Source organism: Hoplias malabaricus, chromosome Y, assembly GCF_029633855.1.
Source record: "Hoplias malabaricus isolate fHopMal1 chromosome Y, fHopMal1.hap1, whole genome shotgun sequence".
In the NCBI taxonomy this organism is placed as follows: domain Eukaryota; kingdom Metazoa; phylum Chordata; class Actinopteri; order Characiformes; family Erythrinidae; genus Hoplias; species Hoplias malabaricus.
The window spans coordinates 28,916,571-28,936,570 of record NC_089820.1 but is presented as its reverse complement, the minus strand read 5'-3'; the positions used below and the strand labels follow the sequence as shown (position 1 = coordinate 28,936,570).

At 45.6% G+C, this 20,000-nt stretch overlaps 1 protein-coding gene across 1 annotated transcript in view; it reads left to right on the top strand.

The window, feature by feature from the left end:
* The window catches only part of LOC136678746 (transmembrane protein 132C-like), a 282,915-nt gene that overhangs the window by 131,584 nt on the left and 131,331 nt on the right, over positions 1–20,000 (top strand). Inside the window, exon 4 of the mRNA XM_066656872.1 lies at positions 6,962–7,102. Within this exon, the coding sequence (XP_066512969.1) occupies positions 6,962–7,102 (141 nt within the window). The remainder of the gene's footprint in view (positions 1–6,961; positions 7,103–20,000) is intronic.

Sequence of the window (20,000 nt, the reverse complement as noted above, 5' to 3'; positions counted from 1 at the left end):
CACTGGGGGTTCAGTTGTTTCAGACGAGGCTTCAGACGGACCGGCCTGAGTCGAAGAGCCCGGTCTACAGGACACACTGACAGGCAATTCAGACAGCCCTGAACAGTCTGATACCACGCTGTCCTCCTCAGAGTCCAGCACAGCGTCCACCGAGTCACCGAGACACTCATCACGCACACGGCCCACAATAACGTCATCCTTCTTCAAAACTGACTGTCCATCTTCCTCCACGGGTTTATCAGTTTTACACCGGGCCTTTCTGTGGGTGCTGACACTAGGCCCGACCGAGTCAGTGGGGTCACTGGGTGTGTTCACAGATGCATTGCTAACATTCACATCATCCTCACCACTGTTAAGGGTTACATTTATGGAGGCCTCAGTCCCATCCCCATCTACCCCCTCCACACCTGCAGAGCTGACGGGTTCAGGCCTCCTCTCAGGCCCCGAGACCTCAGCTACCACCTCAGCTACCTCCTCAACCACCTCCCCACCACTGTCCCCTACCTGCTGCTCTTCCATTAAACCATTCCGTTCATTCTTATCACCCACCTGCTGCCCCTCCATTAAATCACTCTGTTTATTCCTATGCCCCTCCTGCTGCTCTTTTCTGTGCGGGCAGCCGAACTGTTTATGGCCGATGTCTCCACACTCAAAACAGCGGAGTTTTTCTGTACTCGCGAACACTATGTACGAGCCCTCCTCGTGTCTAACTCTAAAACTTAAGTTTAAAGTTTGATCTCGGTTGTTTAAAACCATGAAAATCTGCCTCCTAAAAGACATGACATGTTTAATCAGTGGATGTTTAAACCCGAGCGGGACATTCGAAACCACAATGCGGGTCGCGGGTGCATGCACAGGGCTGACCTGCACCTGCACCATTCGGATCCCCGAATTAATCAGGCCGCTTACACAGCTCTCCTTCTCCAAAAACACTACCACCGCTTTGTCCATTCGAGAAGCCGATTCAATATTCTCATATCCAACCTGCTCCCCGACCGCTAACACAACCTCCGCTATCGTCGCCTCACTCTCCGGGACACACCTGACGCCATGGCGGGGAGACGGCGTCTCCACACCGGCCTCAGAGGCCATGACTCCAGCCACAAACTCCTCACCACCGGCCAAAAACAGTTTAGTACCAAACACCTCACTGAGCTCTCATAAAGAAATTGAAATAAAGGATAGAAAATAGAAAGTCAAGAGAATCAGAAAAGTTGGCAAAAACGCCAGAAACCTCCACACGCCACCACGGACAAACCGTGCGCACGCGCAGAGAGAGAGAGAGAGAGAGAGAGAGAGAGTGAGAGAAAAAGTGTGTGAGAGAGGGAGAGAGAGAGAGAAATAGAGAAAGGAAAGACAAAGTGTGAGAGAGAGAGAGAGAGTGAGAGAAAAAGTGTGTGAGAGAGGGAGAGAGAGAGAAATAGAGAAAGGAGAGACAAAGTGAGAGAGAGAGAGAGAGATAGGAGAGAGAGGGAAAAAGGAGAGAGAACGAGAGAGAGAGAGAGGGAGAAAGGAGAGAGAACGAGAGACAGAGAGAGAGAGAGAGAGAAAGGAGAGAGAGAGAGAGATGTGACGTGCCTTTCCCTTTGTGCTGCTGTCTGTAGTGGGTGCTGGAGCTGTCTAACAGGGAACACAGGAACTCCATTCCACTGCTCTGCTGCCGTCTGAAAACTGAGGAACTGCAGAAAGAATGATCTGAATCCTCTTTAATTTAAATAGAAATGTCCTTTTTCTCCATCTCTCTCTCTCTCTCTCTCTCTCTCTCTCTCTCTCTCTACCTTCCTCTGTTCCCCACTTTCACGTCTCTTTCACTCTCTCCACTCCCTCTCAATGCAAACACAAAAACACACAGGAGTTGAAAGCCATAAATCTTACAATAACCACTGTCTAAGGAAGTGGGTGTGTGTCTGTGTGCACATTTGCATGTGTTTATGTGTGTGTGTGTGTGTGTGTGTGTGAGAGAGAGAGAGAGAGAGAGAGAGAGAGAGAGAGTACACAATTGTATGATAAACAGAGTACACCAAATGTATAATTAATGAAGCCCTGGATCACAAACACGGATGGCACGGTGGAGCAGCAGGTACTGTCTCTGAAACAGCTCCAGGGTCCTGAAGGTTGTGAGTTCGAGCCCCGCTCCGGGTGACTGTCTGTGAGGAGTGTGGTGTGTTCTCCCTGTGTCTGCGTGGGTTTCCTCCGGGTGACTGTCTGTGAGGAGTGTGGTGTGTTCTCCCTGTGTCTGCTTGGGTTTCCTCCGGGTGACTGTCTGTGAGGAGTGTGGTGTGTTCTCCCTGTGTCTGCGTGGGTTTCCTCCGGGTGACTGTCTGTGAGGAGTGTGGTGTGTTCTCCCTGTGTCTGCGTGGGTTTCCTCCGGGTGACTGTCTGTCAGGAGTGTGGTGTGTTCTCCCTGTGTCTGCTTGGGTTTCCTCCGGGTGACTGTCTGTGAGGAGTGTGGTGTGTTCTCCCTGTGTCTGTGTGGGTTTCCTCCAGGTGACTGTCTGTGAGGAGTGTGGTGTGTTCTCTCTGTGTCTGCGTGGGTTTCCTCCAGGTGCTCCGGTTTCCTCCCACGCTCCAAAAACACACGTTGGTAGGTGGATTGGAGACTCAAAAGTGTCCGTAGGTGTGATTGTGTGAGTGAATGTGTGAGTGTGTGATGAGCCCTGTGAAGGACTGGCACCCAAGGGTGTGTTCCTGCCTTGCACCCAGTGATTCTGTGTAGGCTCCAGACCCACCGTGACCCTGAACTGGATAAGGGTAACAGACAATGAATGAATGGATCACACAGCTCCTCCTGATGTTCCTGGGCTCCTGATTCCTCCTGAGCTCCATCTCTCCACAGAACACAGTTCCACTGTTCCAGAGCCCAGTGCTGGGAGGTTTATACTCCTCTGACCAGTGCTTGAGCATGGTGACCTTTGTCTCATGTGCAGCTGGAGAAAGCCAAGTCCCTGCAATTTACATGAATGGAATATTAAGATGAATATTAATGAGCCGTGTAAAGCTGGAGATGTTGAGAGAGGAGAAAGAGCTGTTCATTCCATGACAGTCTGGGGGACTAAACTGAGAACTGAGTAACTAAGGTATAATCACGGCAAGTTGTGGAGCTGTGCTTTATGGCTTTATGGATTCTTATTTAACTGCTTTATCTTCTCCGTTCCCTGCGTTTAAATGGATTGTTTTAAAGGAGCATAAAAAGTAACGCCGCTCAGAGACAGCAAGTGATTTTATTCAGTGACTACTTTAAATTATGAAGCAGAAATTAAAGCTGGAGGTTTTTCATTTGTCATTAAAGCAGGTGTGTGTTTGAGTGTCGCTCTCTCTCTCTCTCTCTCTCTCTCTCTCTCTCTCTCTCTCTCTTAATAACACTGTAATGTATACAGTGCTCTTAATTTGAAAGAAAACTGTGCAGAAACTTTAAAATAAATCTACAATTTAGCTTTGCTCTACAATGTCTGTACTGTGTATTTTCTACTGGGTGGCGTTTGTTTGTTTACAGAGCTGTGTTTGAACCTTCTGGTCCCAAGCCCACTTCTCTAAGGTTTAAGGGACCACCCACACACACACACACACACACACGTCCCCACCCCAAGTGCTCGGTGGTGTTTATTTAGAGGAAGAACATCAGTAATCTGGTTCCGTCTCAGAGCGTGTGTAAAGCAGCAGCAGAGCGCGGAGGTATAATCACGGCAAGTTGTGGAGCTGTGCTTTATGGCTTTATGGATTCTTATTTAACTGCTTTATCTTCTCCGTTCCCTGCGTTTAAATGGATTGTTTTAAAGGAGCATAAAAAGTAACGCCGCTCAGAGACAGCAAGTGATTTTATTCAGTGACTACTTTAAATTATGAAGCAGAAATTAAAGCTGGAGGTTTTTCATTTGTCATTAAAGCAGGTGTGTGTTTGAGTGTCGCTCTCTCTCTCTCTCTCTCTCTCTCTCTCTCTCTCTCTCTCTCTCTCTCTCTCTCTCTCTCTCACTCACTCTTTGTGTGTGTGTGTGTGTGTGTGTGTGTATGTGTGTAATATCCCCGGAGTTGTTTTGAGGAGATAATTGTGGCTCTTTTGTGAGTTTAAACAGAGTAGATGGAGTTTTCATTATTGTCTGTAAAGCGGCCTCAGCCCCGTTGCTCCTTTACAAATGAAAGACAGCAGAGGGAGGAACAGAGAGAATTAAAGAAAAGAAGAATAAACAGCTTTTGCTATGGACCTGTGTGTGTGTGTGTGTGTGTGTGTGTGTGTGTGTGTGTGTGTGTGTGTGTGTGTGCGTGTTTGTGTGTGTGTGTGATATGTCCAAGGTCAGTGTGTAATGAAGTTGTGCTTTAATAAAGCAGTGTGGCGTCAAAGGGATAAATGGAGATGGCAGTGTTGAGGGAAACACACACACACACACACACACACACACACACACACACACTCGGAGCAAAACACATGTATCACAAACATGTCATGTGCCCAGAGTCAAAGCGATAAACTCAGTCTCTAAACACTTACCAGTTCCAGTGAAAGAACATGAGGGGACGGTGTCAGGTGTACAGTGGTAGGTGTACTGTGGTAGGTGTACAGTGGTAGGTGTACTGTGGTAGGTGTACAGTGGTAGGTGTACATTGGTAGGTGTACAGTGGTGATGTACAGTGGTAGGTGTACGGTGGTAGGTGTACTGTGGTAGGTGTACAGTGGTAGGTGTAGAGTGGTCGGTGTACGGTGGTAGGTGTACGCTGGTAGGTGTACAGTGGTAGGTGTACGGTGGTAGGTGTACAGTGGTGATGTACAGTGGTAGGTGTACGGTGGTAGGTGTACTGTGGTAGGTGTAGAGTGGTAGGTGTACAGTGGTAGGTGTACAGTGGTAGGTGTAGAGTGGTAGGTGTTCAGTGGTAGGTGTACAGTGGTAGGTGTACGGTGGTAGGTGTACTGTGGTAGGTGTACGGTGGTAGGTGTACAGTGGTTGGTGTACAGTGGTAGGTGTACAGTGGTAGGTGTACGGTGGTGATGTACAGTGGTAGGTGCACAGTGGTAGGTGTACAGTGGTGATGTACAGTGGTAGGTGTACGGTGGTAGGTATACGGTGGTAGGTGTACAGTGGTGATGTACAGTGGTAGGTGTACTGTGGTAGGTGTACAGTGGTAGGTGTACGGTGGTAGGTGTACAGTGGTGATGTACAGTGGTAGGTGTACGGTGGTAGGTGTACAGTGGTAGGTGTACAGTGGTGATGTACAGTGGTAGGTGTACGGTGCTAGGTGTACAGTTGTAGGTGTACAGTGGTAGGTGTACAGTGGTAGGTGTACAGTGGTGATGTACAGTGGTAGCTGTACGGTGGTAGGTGTACAGTGGTAGGTGTACTGTGGTAGGTGTACAGTGGAAGGTGTACTGTGGTAGGTGTACAGTGGTAGGTGTATGGTGGTAGGTGTACTGTGGTAGGTGTACAGTGGTAGGTGTACAGTGGTAGGTGTATGGTGGTAAGTGTACAGTGGTGATGTACTGTGGTAGGTGTACGGTGGTGATGTACAGTGGTAGGTGCACAGTGGTAGGTGTATGGTGGTAAGTGTACAGTGGTAGGTGTACGGTGGTAGGTGTACAATGGTGATGTACAGTGGTAGGTGTACGGTGGTAGGTGTACAGTGGTGATGTACATTGGTAGGTGTACGGTGGTAGGTGTACAGTGGTAGGTGTACTGTGGTAGGTGTATGGTGGTAGGTGTACAGTGGTGATGTACAGTGGTAGGTGTACTGTGGTAGGTGTACAGTGGTAGGTGTATGGTGGTAGGTGTACAGTGGTGATGTACTGTGGTAGGTGTACTGTGGTAGGTGTACAGTGGTAGGTGTACGGTGGTAGGTGTACGGTGGTGATGTACAGTGGTAGGTGCACAGTGGTAGGTGTACTGTGGTCGGTGTACAGTGGTAGGTGTACGGTGGTAGGTGTACGGTGGTAGGTGTACAGTGGTAGGTGTACGGTGGTGATGTACAGTGGTAGGTGCACAGTGGTAGGTGTACGGTGGTAGGTGTACAGTGGTAGGTGTACGGTGGTAGGTGTACAGTGGTGATGTACAGTGGTAGGTGTACGGTGGTAGGTGTACTGTGGTAGGTGTACGGTGGTAGGTGTACAGTGGTAGATGTACGGTGGTAGGTGTACAGTGGTGATGAACAGTGGTAAGTGCACAGTGGTAGGTGTACGGACTGGTGGTCCAGCTGCACTTTGCTGGTACGGACCACGCCCCTGATGACTAAAACAGGGAGGGGGAGTTCAGGGTGGCGTTAGACAGGTGAACACAAGAGAAGAAACAGGTGGAGACGGGGTGGAGGTGGGAGCATGTTTGGAGGGTATATATAGGGTTGAGGAGAGTTTGGGTGTGGTCTTACTCCCACAGTTTTGTTATTAATAACACTGTAATGTATACAGTGCTCTTAATTTGAAAGAAAACTGTGCAGAAACTTTAAAATAAATCTACAATTTAGCTTTGCTCTACAATGTCTGTACTGTGTATTTTCTACTGGGTGGCGTTTGTTTGTTTACAGAGCTGTGTTTGTGTTTGTTTGCTGAGCTGTCTTTGTGTTTATTTAATAAGCTGTGTTTGTTTACAGAGCTGTTTGTGTTTGTTTACTAAGCTGTGTTTGTGTTTATTTACAAAGCTATGTTTGTCTACAGAGCTGTGTTTGTATTGCTTTACTGAGCTGTGTTTGTTTACAGTATGTGTTTATTTAATAAGCTGTGTCTGTTTACAGAGCTGTGTATGTGTTTATTTACTAAGCTGTGTCTGTTTACAGAGCTGTGTTTGTTTACAGAGCTGTGTATGTGTTTATTTACTAAGCTGTGTCTGTTTACAGAGCTGTGTTTGTGTTTGTTTACTAAGCTGTCTTTGTTTACAGAGCTGTGTTTGTGTTTATTTACTAAGCTGTGTCTGTTTATAGAGCTGTGTTTGTGTTTGTTTACTAATCTGTGTTTGTTTACAGAGCTGTGTTTGTGTTTGTTTACCAGGGCGCAGTATGGTGAAGGCATTGACTTTGTGGCAGTGAAGCCCAGCAGCCCGGCATTGTGGGAAATCAAACAGGAAGTGGCTCCAGGCTCCTCCTCCCTGTCCATGTTCTGCCAGAGGAGGTCCAGCTCGTCCAATGAGAGGTCAGATCTCGTTATTCATTATTTCGTGTTTAACACACCTTGCCCTTAAAAGGAACCCCAGCCTTAGTGTGATACATTACTCTAAATTATTGGGACATGAGGTAAAAAACAAACAAAACATAGTTATTTAAAAAAAAATTGTGAACCTCAGGCTACAGGCAGGTCACACTGTGCAGTTATGTCATATGGTGGCAGTGATAGTGGACCTTTACTCTGGAACATACAGTACCACTGTTCAATCTCTTAAGTTTGAGTCAGAATGCAGCACTTCTGACAACAGAACAGTCTGAACTGTGAGAAAAGAACAGTCTGAAGAGTGAGAACAGTCTGAACAGGACAGTCAGAACAGTGTAATCACTCAGAACAGTCTGAAGAGTGAGAACAGTCAGAACACTCTGAAGATTGAGAACAGTGAGAACAGGTCTGAAGAGTGAGAACAATCAGAACAGTCTGAAGAGTGAGAACAGTATGAACAATGAGAACAGTCAGAAGAGTGAGAACAGTCAGAACCGTCTGAAGAGTGAGAACCGTCTGAAGAGTGAGAACAGTCAGAAGAGTGAGAACAGTCAGAACAGTGAGAACAGTCAGAAGAGTGAGAATAGTCAGACGAGTGAGAACAGTCAAAACAGTCTGAAGAGTGAGAACAGTCAGAATAGTGTGAAGAGTGAAAACAGTCAGGACATTCTGAAGATTTAGAACAGTCAGAAGAGTGAGAACAATCAGAAGAATGAGAACAGTCAGAACAGTTTGAAGAGTGAGAACAGTCAGAAGAGTGAGAACAGTCTGAAGAGTGAAAACAGTCTGAAGAGTGAGAACAGACAGAGCAGTCTGAAGAGTGAGAACAGTCAGGACATTCTGAAGATTTAGAACAATCAGAAGAGTGAGAACAGTCAGAAGAATGAGAACAGTCAGAACAGTCTGAAGAGTCAGAACAGTTTGAAGAGTGAGAACAGTCAGAAGAGTGAGAACAGTCTGAACAACGAGAACAGTCTGAAGAGTGAGAACAGTCAGAACAGTCTGAAGAGTGAGACCAGTCTGAACAGTCTGAAGATTGAAAACAGTCTGAAGAGTGAGAACAGACAGAGCAGTCTGAAGAGTGAGAACAGTCTGAAGAGTGAGACCAGTTTGAAGAGTGAGAACAGTCAGAAGAGTGAGAACAGTCTGAACAATGAGAACAGTCTGAAGAGTGAGAACAGTCAGAACAGTCTGAAGAGTGAGCACAGTCTGAACATTGAGAACAGTCTGCAGAGTGAGACCAGTCAGAACAGTCTGAAGAGTGAGAACAGTCAGAAGAATGTGAACAGTCAGAACAGTCTGAAGAGTCAGAACAGTCAGAAGAGTGAGAACAGTCTGAACAATGAGAACAGTCTTAAAAGTGAGAACAGTTTGAACAATGAGAACAGTTTGAACAATGAGAACAGTCTGAAGAGTGAGAACAGTCTGAACAGTCTGAAGAGTGAGAACAGTCTGAAGAGTGAGAACAGTCTGAACAATGAGAACAGTCTGAAGAGTGAGAACAGTCTGAACAGTGAGAACAGTCTGAAGAGTGAGAACAGTCTAAACAGTGAGAACAGTCAGAACAGTCTGAAGAGTGAGAACAGTCTGAACAATGAGAACAGTCTGAAGAGTGAGAAGAGTCTGAAAACAGTTTCCACAATCTAATGCATCTGAGAGAAGCAATTCACTTTTGTCCATCCCCCTTTCCCAACTCCTAAAAAACATTCTCTTGCCAACGAGTGAAGGTGCTGTTGCCTTTTCTCCATGTAATGTGCCGCTGTTCCATTTTGGCCGCTGTAGCCATTCACCAATTGCCGCGTCCGTGTTAACTATGAACCAGTCTTTAGAGAGAGGATCTGTCTCTGATTGACTGAATGATCCAGAGAGACTGACTGAGATCCCTCAATAAAACCTGCATCCAAAAGAACTGCTGGTCATGGTGATTGAACCTGGGACCTGAGCCAAGGGCCTAGATTAAACAGTGAAAACAGAGTCTTGGTTCTTCTGTTGTAGTTCTTTTCAATTGTGGTTCTCTTCCATGGTTCTTCCACTTGTTCCAATGGAGATTCTCAAATTCACTCATGGTTCTTCTCAGTTGTTCTCTTTTGTGCTCTAGGACAGCTTCTGCTTTTGAGTCTTGGTTCCTCCTTGTGTTTTCTAGCTTTGGTTCCACTCAGAGTTTCCTCGTGATGTTCGTGTAGTGAGGTTCTGCTTGGTTTCTCCCAGTGACTTTTCCTCTTGCTCTGAAGGAGGTTTAGGTAAAAAAGATTGATTAAAAAATCTTTCTCACTCTATCTCTCTCTTGTTGTCTGTTTCTTTCTCTATTTCCTTTTTCTCTGTCTCTTTCTTTCTCTCTTTCTCTGTGAATTCAATTAAATATAACATGCTTTCTCTTTGTACATCTATCTTTCTCTCCCTCTCTCCTCCACCCCTCTCTCCTCCTCCCCTCTCCTCCTCCCCTCTCTCCTCCACCCCCTCTCCTCCTACCCTCTCCTCCTCCCCTCTCTCCTCCACCCCCTCCCCTCCTCCCCTCTCTCCTCCTCCCCTCTACTCCACCCCCTCTCTCCTCCTCCCCTCTCTCCTCCACCCCCTCTCCTCCTCCCCTCTCTCCTCCCCTCTCTCCTCCACCCCCTCTCCTCCTACTCTCTCCTCCTCCCCTCTCTCCTCCACATCTCTCCTCCTCCCCTCTCTCCTCCACCCTCTCTCCTCCTCCCCTCTCTCCTCCACCCTCTCTCCTCCACCCCCTCTCCTCCTCCCCTCTCTCCTCCCTTCTCTCCTCCACCCCCTCTCTCCTCCTCTCCGCTCTCCTCCACCCCCTCTCCTCCTCCCCTCTCTCCTCCCCTCTCTCCTCAACCCTCTCTCCTCCTCCCCTCTCCTCCTCCCCTCTCTCCTCCACCCCCTCTCCTCCTACTCTCTCCTCCTCCCCTCTCTCCTCCACATCTCTCCTCCTCCCCTCTCTCCTCCACCCTCTCTCCTCCTCCCCTCTCTCCTCCACCCTCTCTCCTCCACCCCCTCTCCTCCTCCCCTCTCTCCTCCCTTCTCTCCTCCACCCCCTCTCTCCTCCTCTCCGCTCTCCTCCACCCCCTCTCCTCCTCCCCTCTCTCCTCAACCCTCTCTTTTACTCCCCTCTCTCCTCCACCCTCTCTCCTCCTCCCCTCTCTCCTCCTCCCCTTTCCTCCTCCCCTCTCCTCCTACCCTCTCCTCTTCCCCTCTCTCCTCCTCCCCTCTCCTCTTACCCTCTCCTCCTCCCCTCTCTCCTCAACCCTCTATCCTCCACCCCTCTCTCGTCCACCCTCTCTCCTCCTCCCCTCTCTCCTCCACCCCCTCTCCTCCTCCCCTCTCTTCTCCACCCCTCTCTCCTCCTTCCCTCTCTCCTCCACCATCTCTCCTCTCTTCTCCACCCTCTGTCCTCCAACCCCTCTCCTCCTCCCCTCTGTCCTCCTCCCTCCAGACTCTTCTCGGAGTTGTACCATTCCCCTCCGGCTCAAATTAGCTCACATTCCTTCGGGAGGATCCTTAGATCTGCAGTTTCTCCCAAAACCTCGGCGAGGCGAGAGGTTGCATGTTTTCCCGGGATTTATGCGGGAATATCCCGAGAGAGTCCCCGGAGTGTTGTGGAGCCGAGGATTTACGACTGGTCCGCGGCTCTAAAGCTGTCAGAGCGGGCCGTAATTGTCCGGGCGCGGTTTTTATTCAGCGGCGGGAAAATTGCTTCCTTCGCTTTAGAGCTGCTCCCGATGCAGGCCCGAGCTGTCAGGAAGAATAGAGCGAGGGAAGATGAAGAGAGGAGGGAAAGAGAGAGAGGGAGAGAGAGATAGTGATTTTATTTATTTATTCTGATGACAGCGTCTGCAGTCGGGTCAGAACGCCCCCTACTGGTGGCTCTGAGGTTTTTATTTTCTGTTTTATTCGTTTTATTATAGCTTTATTGTGGGCTACTCGTCTGGGAAGGGTTTACCCCAGACACCAGGACATTGCTGTGAGAGTCTGATGGCAGTCAGCCTTCACATAAACATCAGTGAGGTGTGGTGCTGATGTTGGGGATCAGCTCGTCCCTGAGGAACTGGGCCTGGTGACTGTAGGCTCATGTGCAGCTGCTCCCGCTAAATTCATATCATTCTTTCTCTGTGTGTGGCTTATAGAGTATCATTCTCTCAGGAGCAGTCACTACTCATCCCTATCTTCCTCTTCTTTCTTTATTTATTTTTCTTTCTTTTTCCTTTTATATTTCTTTCTTTCTTTCTTTTTTGATACTGTTTCCATTTTTCTTCCTGCCTTTACCTCTTTCAGGTTAATTCTTGTGTCACTTCAGGTTCTCTCTATTTTCTCTCTTTTTCATCCTGTTTTTCTTCCCCTCTCTATTTCTGCCCTTTCTTTCCCCTTTTGATCCTCTTTTATGGCTTTGTTTTTCTTTCCTTTTCTCTTTGACTCTCTTTGTCTCTCTCTCTCTCTCTCTCTCTCTCTTTCTGACACACACTCAAATGTAACTGACTCAAATGACTGAGCATCTAAAACACTTCATGTATGCTCAGTGTATTGTATTTGTGTGTGTGTGTGTGTGTGTGTGTGCTGCAGGCAGTCTGTTAGCCGTTTGCTCAGAGTGAATGAGGTTAATGGGACTCGGTCAATAAAGCATGTTTACTGACAGCCAAACCATTTACACACTTTATCTCCATCTAAACACTGCCTGAGTGTGTGTGAGTGTGTGTATTTGTGTGTGTGTGTGTGTGTGTGTGTGTGTGTTTATAACACAGGGTGCAGTGCCTCGTTCTAAACCTATTCTTAATAAAATAAAATCATTAGAAATTGAATTAATTCTGTGGATGAAACAATGCAGCACTAAAGTTTAATTTAGAATAAAGGCAGTTTTAAATTATAAACGAGAACGGAGAAGAAAGAGAACAGAGTGAAAACGGGTAAAAACCAGAGCTTCTGCTCCTCGCTCCTCACTGCTGTGCGCTCGGGGTCGGGGTGAACAGCGAGCGGCTCATTATCATTTAAAGGAACAGGTGCTGAAAACGGGCGTTCTGAACAGGGCTGTTTACACAGGGGGAGAACACTGCTGTGGGGCTCGTGGGGTTTGGACCAAAGCAGGTCACAGACGTTTCATTAAGAAACAGAACTGTGTTCCTCTGTGGAGACGAGGGGGAATATGTCCCTTTAATGATGGTGTGTTTTTTTAAATGCAGTGTTGGTCTCTCTCTCTCTCTCTCTCTCTCTCTCTCTCTCTCTCTCTCTCTCTCTGTCTCTCTCTCTCTCTCTCTCTCTCTCTCTCTCTCACTCTCTCTCTCTCTCTCTCTCTCTCTCTCTGTGGGGGCTGGACTGTAATATGTTTGATTCCCAAGCTGTGATTATATTATTATTTTTTGGAGGGATCTGCTGATGAGAACAGGCAGATTGATCAATAATGCATGCAGATGGTTCCTCCTAAACACGCCAAAAAAAACCTGTCTTTATTTCATAAAGAGAAAGTAGAAGAGCTATAAAAGATCTGTGTGTGTGTGTGTGTGTGTGTGTGTGTGTGTGTGTGTGTGTGTGATGACAGTGGGGGAGAACGTTGGCAGGCTGAAAAATGTGGATTTCTCATTAATATCGACACTAAGTCTTGTTTAGTTCTAAATTTGGACGATATTTTAAACACAACGTCCTGGTTCTGGATGACAAACTCACACCGGCTCCGTCTCTGAACCCAGTGTTCCACACAGATGGCTCCTTCAGGTTCTGTTCAGGGTTAGACTCTTCGTGTTCTTCAGAGAACCAGGGCTTTGTCCTTCACAGAGCTGCTGTTGGTTTAACCACAACTCTCCTCTGCCCCTCTCTCTCTCTCTCCCTCTCTCTCTGTTCTCTCTCTCTCTCTCTCTCTCTCTCTCTCTCTCTCTCTCTCTCTCTCTGTGGGGGCTGCAGAGGAGCATTGCACTAAATTTCCCTCTGTTTATGAAGTGCAGGTGAAATCAGGAATAGCTCACACAGAGGGAACAGAGGCAGATTAGTAAGAGCGTGTGTGTGTGTGTGTGTGTGTTATAGCTCAGAGAATTATAAACAGACAAATATAAACTTACACACACTGAAGCTCACAGTCCTATGTATATTATAGTCCTAATGCTCTAAAGAGACCAGGAGCTGTGTGCTCTGTATTTTTGTCGTATGCTTTAGGGTGTGTGTGTGTGTGTGTGTGTGTGTGTGTGTGTGTGTGATATATATAACTGTGTGAAAGTGCCCTGTAGAATTTTCTGTACGAGTGTCTCTTCAGCCTTCACTGAACAAGAGCCACTGATCCCACAGATATTTCCTCACTGTAGAGGGAGTGAGGAGCTGTGTGTGTACAGTGTAGTTTATGACTGATGTAGTTCACTGTAGAGGGAGTGAGGAGCTGTGTGTTTGTACAGTGTAGTTTACACTTTGAACTTAAAAGATTAACATTAAATAAATGTTAGTCAATATATTTGAGTGTGACACAGTGGAGCAGCAGGTCTCTTTCACAGCTCCAGGGTCCTGGAGGTTGTGGGTTCAAGTCCCACTCCAGGTGACTGTCTGTGAGGAGTGTGGTGTGTTCTCTCTGTGTCTGCGTGGATTTCCTCCGGGTGACTGTCTGTGAGGAGTGTGGTGTGTTCTCTCTGTGTCTGTGTGGGTTTCCTCCGGGTGACTGTCTGTGAGGAGTGTGGTGTGTTCTCCCTGTGTCTGTGTGGGTTTCCTCCGGGTGACTGTCTGTGAGGAGTGTGGTGTGTTCTCTCTGTGTCTGCGTGGTTTTCCTCCGGGTGACTGTCTGTGAGGAGAGTGGTGCGTTCTCCCTGTGTCTGCGTGGGTTTCCTCCGGGTGACTGTCTGTGAGGAGTGTGGTGTGTTCTCTCTGTGTCTGCGTGGATTTCCTCCGGGTGACTGTCTGTGAGGAGTGTGGTGTGTTCTCCCTGTGTCTGTGTAGGTTTCCTCCGGGTGACTGTCTGTGAGGAGTGTTGTGTGTTCTCTCTGTGTCTGCGTGGTTTTCCTCCGGGTGACTGTCTGTGAGGAGTGTGGTGTGTTCTCTTGGTGTCTGTGTGGGTTTCCTCCGGGTTACTGTCTATGAGGAGTGTGGTGCGTTCTCTCTGTGTTTGTGTGGGTTTCCTCCGGGTGACTGTTTGTGAGGAGTGTGGTGTGTTCTCTCTGTGTCTGCGTGGGTTTCCTCCGGGTGCTCTGGTTTCCTCCCACGTTCCAAATACACACATTGGAAGTTGGATTGGAGACTCAAAAGTGTGTGTAGGTGTGAGTGTGTGAGTGAATGTGTGCGTGTGTGTCGCCCTGTGAAGGACTGGTGCCCCCTCCAGGATGTGTTCTTCCTTTGCGCCCATTGATTCTGGTTAGGCTCCAGACCCACTGCCACCCTGAACTGGATAAGGTTCACAGACAATGGATGAATTGTGTTTCATCGTAAGTGCACAAAAAGTGGCCCAGTTCTGAACCGTTTATAGCAGTAGTTAACAATTTCAAATGTAAGATAACGTTTAAACTATTGTTTATTATAATTTATTGGACTGAAATTTCCTAGACTAAAACCAGGCTTTTTTTTTCTTTCTCTCACTATTCTTTTATTATTTTCTTTCTGCACTTTGCTCCTTCTTTCTTTTTCCACAATCAGTAGTTTTTTTTTAATCTGTTTCTTTTGTTTATTTTATTACCACATTAATATTTCAACGTTTAACATGTTTACTATGTCCTCTCCTTAAATGGACTGTTTTGCTAAATGTATGACCACAAATAAAGGTTAACTGTTCCTCCAAAGAAGAGGTGGTGTTGGGGCAATTAAAGAAAAAAAAAAAAAACTAGACTAAACCTAAATTAAAATCAGCTGTGAAAATGAACACTGACGCAGAGCAGGGTTTAATCTCTTCAGTGTAGCTCTAAATAACTGTGGGGACTGAACCCTGCTTATACTCTCGCACTGTGGGTCCCCACAATGTAATCATTACATTTAAAGATTAAGGTTAATGTTAAGGTTGGAGTTAAACCAGTGGAACATACAGAAACATTAAAGGTAACATTCCACAACATGAACAGATGTCTGTGTAATGTCCCCAAAACTGACAGATTCGAGATGTGCTTGTGTGTGTGTGTGTGTGTGTGTGTGTTAGTGTCAGTGTATAGATAGATGCAGCTTTATTGGCTCTGTCCCAAAACCTAGTGAGCTGTCAACATAGGAGACCTAGGCTCTCCCAATTACTGGGCACCTTAAATACACTGCCTACTGAGATACCTTAATCTGGCTGAATTTTAAGGTGCCATTGAACCATTCCTCAGCGGCGATGACAGTGATGCGATGCTAGTGGCTGAGGGAAGTAAACACTTGTTGAGTGCGGGGGGGCGGGAACAAGCTCTGGCATCATCACTCTCTGACTACAGCAGCTCTATAATCAGCCTCATGAGGAAGACGTCCGTCAGAACGCTGCTGACTTAAGCAGCTGCCTATGGAGTCAGCGCCTACTTAGGGAGCTCACTAGGATTGGGACAGAGATATTGTCATTGCTCTGAACAAGGCAATAAAATGCAAATAGTAGCACTGTGTGAATCACACGTTTGTGTGTGTGTGTGTGTGTGTGTGTGTGTGTGTGTGTTTTGCCCAGGTGAATTGCATCATCTCTAAAAGCAAAGAAACTAAAACCGAGAAATGACACAGGCACACACACAAACACAAACTCACACAGGCACACACTCACAGAGACAGGAACTAACACTCACACGCTCTCTCTCTCTCTCTCTCACACACACACACACAAACACACACTCACAGCTGGGAGCTGAAATCTTCTGAAGCGCATCACCACGCTTCTCTAATTTCCCCAAACTCTCTCTTTTATGACAGAGGCTAAACGCCACTAAGCTAACGCTCACGCCATGCTCACGTTCCGCTCTTCATCCATGGCTGCTCTCAAATGAGCTAAACCTCACCCTGACCTTCCGACAGCGTGTGTGTGTGTGTGTGTAATTAGTGATTTCCACTGCTATAAGCTGCACTCAGTATGCGTAGACTGTGTAATCTCCACAGACGGACAGGCAGTGTAATGAGACGCTGTGAAGCTGCTGCACATGAGCTTGAGATCACCATGCTGCGTTCGGTTTAGAGTTGAGCCCCTAGCACTGGCCTGAGTGATGGAGCTCTATCCAGTAAGATATGTGATCCAGACCTAATCTCTCACATCAGCACCACACCTCACTAATGTTTATGAGAAGGCTGTACACTGTATATAATGCTATTCCTTATTTTTCACAGAGACACAAACACTGGGTAGAAATACTGAGATGAACACAGAGGATGAATAGGCAAGGCAAGGCATGGATTGAGGACGGTGGCAAAGGGATAAAGAAAACAAAACAACTAGTCTAGCGAATGACACTAATCCTAATTAAAAATTACGTTTAAAATACGGGGAAAACTTCGGGATGATCATTACCGACATCAGACGACAAATACGCAACACTTGGAGCTTCAAAAACCTCCAAAGTTGGTAAAACTTTTCCGCTGGCTTTTCCCAAAGTAAAACCAACACCGTTCCCTGGCAAAACTGTGCAGACAGCAACTTTAAACTGCACTTTTCATTCAGTAACGGCACTAGTTCTTTTCTTTTATTGTATCATTTTAAATTGTTTTAATAATTTTTAATCATTTAATCATTTTACTCTTTTTATGTATTTATTTTACTGCAATATTTTAATTGTTTTATTGGACTTTTATGATTTTTATTCTGGCTTTTAATTTAACTGTTTCATCTGTGGAGCACTTTGAATGACTTTTGTATGAAAGGTGCTCTATAAATAAACTTGCCTTGCTTTAAAGGCTAAGCACCACTTAATGGACCTCCATGAATATTTCACATTATTGTAGTTACTGACATATATAAGTATGAAATAAAATGAAAATAGCAGCTTAATTTGCTTTAAAACTGACAATTTTATTCTATTGACGGAAAAACCCGAGCTCTCTACGGAAATTCTCGAACGCGACCGTGACGTCACTGGTGGACAACAGCTGAATCAAATCAAATCAAATTTATTTGTATAGCGCTTTTTACAACTGACGTTGTCACAAAGCAGCTTCACAGTTTCAAAACAGAACATTTAAATAAAAGCCCAATGCAAGCAAGCCGAAGGCGACAGTGGCAAGGAAAAACTCCCTCGAGGCTGGAGGAAGAAACCTTGGGAGGAACCAAGACTCACAAAGGGGACCCATCCTCCTCTGATCAAACTATAGATTGAATTTTAAATGATCACCAATGAAGTGTCATTATGCTACATAATAATAATAATAATAATAATAATAATAATAATAAGGTGAGCAGCTGGTCTGGTCTGCAGGAGAATCCAGCAAACAGTCTTCCATCAGTGGGCCACCATTCTCTCAGAAAAAAACAGTAAAACAGTAAAAGGGAAGCAGTTAGTTTAGTTGAGTGCAGCAGAGAATAAGAGCATGTGAATATTTTAGTGTAGTGACGGATCAGACTGTAACAGACTGGGAGTAGGGAAACCAGAAGGAGCTCAGGCAAAGACATCCTTTCGTTCCAAGCAAGAGAAATTGTGAGCACATCATCCAGGTTTACCCTGATTCTCCATGTCCATGAGTTCCTGAAACGACAACCTTAAACTAGACAGAGGTTAGTTGCCAAAGGCTAAACTGAACAAGTGTGTTTTGAGCCTAGACTTAAACATAGTGACTGTGTCTGCGTCCCGAACACTAGCTGGAAGATTGTTCCAGAGCTGAGGGGCTTTGTAGGAGAAGGCTTTCCCCCCCGCTGAAGTCTTATGAATTCTGGGTACTAGTAAGAGGCCGGCGCCCTGAGATCTGAGTAATCTTGGTGGTTCATAGTGTGTGATGAGGTCTCGCAGGTATTCAGGGGCGAGACCATGTAAGGATTTATACGTGAGTAAAAGAATTTTGTAATCAATACGGAATTTAACTGGAAGCCAGTGAAGGGCCGATAAGACTGGACTGATATGATCAAATTTTCTAGTCTTAGTGAGGACCCTGGCTGCAGCATTTTGAATTAACTGGAGTTTACTCAGGTTTCTGCTGGAGCATCCTGATAAAAGTGCATTGCAATAATCTAATCTTGATGTAATAAAAGCGTGAATTAATTTTTCCGCATCTGGGAGGGATAAGGAATTTCTTAACTTAGCGAGGTTCCGAAGATGTAGGAAAGCTATTCTTGTAATGTTACCTGTATGCTGATCAAATGATAGATCTGAATCAATTATAACACCCAGATTTTTAGCTGATGAGCTCGGGAGAACAGGGAAGTCAAAATTATGTATTAAATCTGATACCTTATTTATAGCAGGTTTTGGACCTAGAAGGAGAACCTCGGTTTTGTCGCTGTTTAGCAGAAGGAAATTGTATGACATCCAATGCTTCACTTCTTTAACACAGTCCTCCATTTTCTTTAGTGTAGGTTTGTCATCTGGTTTGGCTGATATGTATAACTGTGTGTCATCTGCATAACTGTGGAAGGTAATGCCATGCCTGCTAATAACTCTGCCCAGTGGCAGCATGTATAATATGAATAGTAAAGGTCCTAAAATGGAGCCTTGGGGAACTCCAAATCTCATTTTTGTATGAGTAGAAGAAACATTATTTACGTTTACAAACTGATAGCGATCTGTGAGGTAAGACTTAAACCATGATAGGGCTGTTCCTGTTATTCCAACCATGTTTTTTAATCTTTCTAGCAGAATAGTATGATCAATTGTATCGAAAGCTGCACTGAGGTCTAGTAGAACTAGCATGGATACGCAGCCTCGATCAGAGGCGAGAAGAAGGTCGTTTGTTATCTTAACTAAAGCTGTTTCGGTGCTATGGTGTGGCCTAAAACCAGATTGAAATTTTTCATATATGTTATTCTTATGCAAGTATGACCTAAGTTGTTGGGCCACAACTTTTTCTAAGATCTTAGATATGAAGGGAAGGTTAGAGATGGGTCTGTAATTGGATAGTACACTAGGATCAAGATTCGGTTTTTTGATTAGGGGCTTAATAACTGCTAGTTTAAATGCTTTGGGTATGTGACCTAGTCTAAGGGATGAATTTATGATTGTTAAAATGGGATTGATTATGACTGGTAATACTTCTTTAAATAGTTTTGTTGGTATTGCATCAAGTGTGCAGGTCGTACAATTTGACGAATAGATGATTTTCTCCAGTTCTAGCTGTGGTAGTGGGTCAAAGTCCTCTAGTCTTTCTTCTTCTTGAACAACGCCGCGGTAAAACACTGTTATGACTGACTGTTATGACAGTATCTAGCTAGCTAAATAACCAACGTTATTCATGACAATAGCCTAGCAATAAGCTAAACTCAAATTTAGAGGTACCGTTATTCTTGTAAATGTGATCGAAGTCGAACTGGAATTCATCCGACACTATAAACCTCCGTAATGCAGCTACGTAGCCGAGTATAATCTGAGCCACCGAGTTTAGCAAGTCAAGCTAACGTTAACTAACACCAACTAAAACAGGCGAAGTGAGTGTCCTTACCCTGTTTACCTCCATGTTACAGAGGCTCTTGAACACCTTTCGTTGGTGTCCTTACATGCCCATATTGTTGGAAAAGCGCCAGTGAAATGAGCTACAGATAACGGAGTGAGCGGATGGTCCTTTCCAAAGTGCTCGTTTAAAGTTGACAAATTTAGTTCATGTTCTGGATATTTTGGGATCTTTGGGCCATTTGTTCACAGATGTCCCACTGTACATTGAATGATTGCAGCCAAAAACAACACACCTTTTCATCATTTTGCATTAAATTAAGTGCAGCTTCTAGAGTTGTTGTCCACCATCTACGTCACAGGCAAGACGCCTATTAGAGTTTCCCAACACCGTTGGGGGGGGGACCAACAGTCTTTTAAATCTTATTCCTTCAATTAGTAAGAAATAACATGTTTTCTGACGA